The sequence below is a fragment of the Triticum dicoccoides genome, chromosome 1A (assembly GCF_002162155.2).
Source record: "Triticum dicoccoides isolate Atlit2015 ecotype Zavitan chromosome 1A, WEW_v2.0, whole genome shotgun sequence".
NCBI classification, from domain to species: Eukaryota; Viridiplantae; Streptophyta; class Magnoliopsida; order Poales; family Poaceae; genus Triticum; species Triticum dicoccoides.
In genome coordinates this window covers 497,484,342-497,488,401 of record NC_041380.1, presented here as the reverse complement: position 1 = coordinate 497,488,401, position 4,060 = coordinate 497,484,342, and the positions used below count along the sequence as shown (strand labels likewise).

General features: G+C 49.7%; 1 protein-coding gene across 1 annotated transcript; it reads left to right on the top strand.

Annotated features, from left to right (window-relative positions):
- Window positions 1-394: 394 nt before the first annotated feature.
- LOC119307703 (uncharacterized acetyltransferase At3g50280-like) lies at window positions 395-2,354 on the top strand. The gene has a single exon (XM_037583805.1). It carries the CDS (start codon window positions 401-403, stop codon window positions 1,793-1,795), a length of 1,395 nt encoding a protein of 464 aa, XP_037439702.1. The 5' UTR covers window positions 395-400; the 3' UTR covers window positions 1,796-2,354.
- Window positions 2,355-4,060: the final 1,706 nt, after the last annotated feature.

Here is a 4,060-nt window from a genome sequence, read left to right as displayed (position 1 = left end):
TTGGAGCATGTGTACCCACGGCGCACACCTTCTACTCATCTATTTTCCATCTCGGCCTGCATGACTCTAGTCATAGCCTATGGTCTAAATTTGAGAAACATGGTTGGATGATCGGCACCCGGCCAAATATTGGTGGAACATTTGCGGGTGAAAATTCGGTGATCCGTGTTGAAGATGTCATGAGAACGGTCCACACAGAGCATATGTCCTAATTTCTCCGCCTTAAAATAAGAGTCTCAATCTTAGTATAACTTTACTTTGAAAATGTTTTTATATTATAAAAGGGAGGTAGTAGCTTTATGATTCGAGTATTTCCATATGACTACCGGACAAGAAAGCATGTTGAATGGTCCGAGTGGGTGTCGCATCAGCAGATCCAATCCAGTGAACAAGCATAGACATGGAAGAAGCAGGAGGCGCCGCTGGCGCCGTCCGGGCCGTGTCCCGGCGACTGGTCCGGCCGTCGATCGGCGACGCGCCGCCGCCGGAGGACATCCACCTCACGCCGTGGGACCTCCGCTTGATCAGCGTCGACTACATCCAGAAGGGCCTCCTCCTGCCCGCGCCTCCCGCCGGCGGCGACCGCCTCGTCGGCACCCTCGCGTCGTCCCTGGCGCGCGCCCTGGGCAGGTACTACCACTTGGCCGGCCGTCTCGCCGTCGAGGAGCGGGGCGACGGGACAGTCGACGTCAGGCTGCGCTGCACCGGGGAGGGCGCCGAGCTCGTCCACGCGACGGCGCCCGGCGTCGCCGTCGCGGACATTGCCGGCTCGGTGTACACCCCGTCATCGGTGGTCCGGGCCTTGTTCCCGTTGAACGGGGTGCTTGGCGCGGACGCAGCCGTCGATTCGCTCCCCGTGCTGTCGGCGCAGGTCACCGAGCTCGCCGACGGCGTGTTCGTCGGCGTGTCGTTGAACCACTCCGTCGGCGACGGCTTTGTCTTTTGGGAGTTCTTGAACGCTTGGTCGGAGATCAACCGGGGAGGAGGAGCAACCAGCGACCTAAGAGCGATCTCCGCGCGGGTGCACCGGAGGTGGTTCACTGATGCCAGCCCCGTGCCGATCCCCCTGCCTTTCAGCAAGCTGCAGCACGTCGTTCGGCGATTTGATCCCCCGATTATGCAAGAGTGTTTCTTCACCTTCTCCGCCGCGAGCGTCAAGGAGCTCAAGGCGAGGGCGAACGACGAGATGGCCGGCACGGCCACCGCCACCATCTCCTCTCTCCAGGCCCTGCTCGCGCACCTGTGGCGAGCGGTCTCCCGAGCGCGGCGCCTCCCGCCGGGGAAGGAGACGTCCTACAGCCTGGCCGTCGGATGCCGAGGGCGCCTGAGCGGCATACCGCCGGGATACATGGGCAACGCGCTAGTGCCCGGCACGGCGAGCTGCACCGTCGGCGAGATTCTGGGCAGGGGGCTAGGCTGGACGGCGTGGCAGCTGAACCGCGCCGTGGCGTCGTTCGACGAGGAGTCCGTGAGGGAGTGGCTGGAGAGCTGGACCAGGGAGCCGCAGTTGCGGTACTTTGGGAGCCTTATGTCCGGAGGCGCGGCGCTGATGACCGGGAGCTCGCCGCGGTTCGACGTGTTCGGGAACGACTTTGGGTGGGGGAAGCCGGCCGCCGTGCGTAGCGGCCGCGAGGGCAAGATTGATGGGAAGGCGACGGTGTACGAAGGGCCGGATCGGGGAGGGAGCATGTCCCTAGAAGTGTGCATCGCGCCTGACGCGATGGAGAGGCTCGTCGCCGACGAGGAGTTCATGGACGCCGTCACGATGTTGCCGGCCCAACATCAACATGGGTGATCAAATTCTAGCTACTCTTATGGGCCATTTTCCAAATACATCATCGATCATCTCCGGTCTCGTCGTTCAACAATCTCGCTCTAATCATGGAAAATTGAAAGCAAAACTGTGAAATTTTCGAAAATGTTATACGGAACCATGGTTCAGCCGAACCTATGGTTGACACCATTGATCTCTGGACACTTTTCATAAGAATCCGTGCATGATTAATTAAAAAATACATGATGGGAGCTGTTTGCATGTTAAACAATGCATGACGCGGATCCACATGTAGCAGGATGTTGAATCGTACGGCGTCGACCATAGGTTCGGCTGAACCATAGTCCAGAATCATGCCTCTCTGAAATTTTTTGTCTGATCCAGACAGAAGCAAGTGCTCGCAGCGAGGTTATTGCAAGAATAAGAGCTGTTATTAGTTTGAGTTTTCTTCTTTATGGATCATTGCAATGACCTATACATGCATGTTGTCGGAAGAAACGAATGTTGTGCTCCTAGTTCAACTTCAGTAACGTGTTAGGACCTAGGAGTGCATTGTGTATAAGTGAATAGGAAAGCTAATTTTGCAAAAAAATGTTGATCAAATCAGTAACTGGCGTGAATGTCTATTCGAACATGAAAATTGTTGATCGGATCAGATGTTGTTGCTCGCAAAGGGTTTGGCTAAGTGGTTAACTATGTCTTGTGAAACGTTTGAAAGAACAACGTGTTTGGTTGACGGTAATTAGAGTTAGGAAATGTGAATTGAATGGATATGAGACTTTAAACCTATTGTTTGGTCAGGGGGATTGGGAATTCATAAGGGAATAGTCATGGCCTTATGGGGCTTGAGACTCTAACTCCCACCATTTTATTAACAGGGAACGGGGTAAGAGTTGGAAAAAAATTGTTTTAGTGAGTCAATCTTAACCCTTCATTATAACTTACATTAACTTCCCTTTTCTAGTTCCGCATCAATTTTTACTGACCAAACAAGGGAATACAGTTTCTTCTTAAATTCTCACACATAATTCCTATCATGCGCCATAAAGAGTATTAGGAACAAAACGACTCATCTCATGTCTAATCTCGACACAACTCCCTGCTCTAAACTCCCTTTCCCTTGCCAAGTATTACCAACCACGCTGGAAGGAGAATAGGCGGATCTTCATCGACACCTTCCGAATTGTGCTCGACATTGCAATCTTAACTTCAAGGAAGATCATGAGCAAGTTGGGCTGGCCTTTATGCCGGTGATGGAGTCATGTGTGGGAGTTTTTCTCCTTTTTCTACTTTCTTTTATGAATAGTTCTTGTTCTATTTTTGTTTTCCGGATTTTAATGAAATAAGCGCCAACCTTTCTCCTAAAAAAATGTCAAGGGCGAAGAATGTGTTCTTTTCTTATTGTTTAATTGTCATGCACTCTCGGCACAGATTGTTGAAACTTGAAAAGTGAAAACGATTGCAATGTTAAGTAATTAATTTAATGGAATCACATTGTCATTTGCAAACAGTTGCGCATAATGAACTGAATTGGATTAATTATTTTCCATACATCTTCTAAAGTTTCTTTTGGGGCGTAAACGGAGATCTATTAGTCACTTGGTAGAGTACAATCCCCTACTTTGGTAGGTTTTAACTTTGTTAGACAGGACCCAGCCAAACCATGATGCGAACATACCATCTACCATAAGAAACTAGCTCGCAGCTAAAGAGTACTTCGTTCTACCAAACTTATTACAAGCAAGGGTTTAGTTAGGTCTCAGTAACGAAGTCTCAGTCAAGTGACAAAACATGTAAGAAAGAAAGAAGAAGAAACTGAAAAGAAAAAATTGCACATATCTCGATGTAAAGATCTTGCGAGTATAGCATTGACTGAGACATAACCAAATCTCAATCGACTGAGATTTAACAAGAAGCAAAACTATACAAGCAATATCCCTATCACCATCACGAACCAACCTGTGGTTGGATGGTTAGGTAGACAGTGGTATCTTCGGCCCACTAGGTTAGTCCTACACTTGACATTGGTGCTCGTATTTTTCTGGATTTATCTCCGATATTGCGGCCGCACTATTAGATTCCAAAATTACCGGGAGCAGGGATCATTGCAGTGTCAAATCCAGCCCTTCTCTACAAACTTCTAGTTCAACTTCGAATGCACTCGTACAAGTCCTTGCAAGTCCAGAAGATGGTCCTAACATATATACCATGGTGGATCATCCCAGTCATCGATGTGTATTTATCCAAGATAAAAGATTCATCGTCATTTAACTTCACCCAAGATAA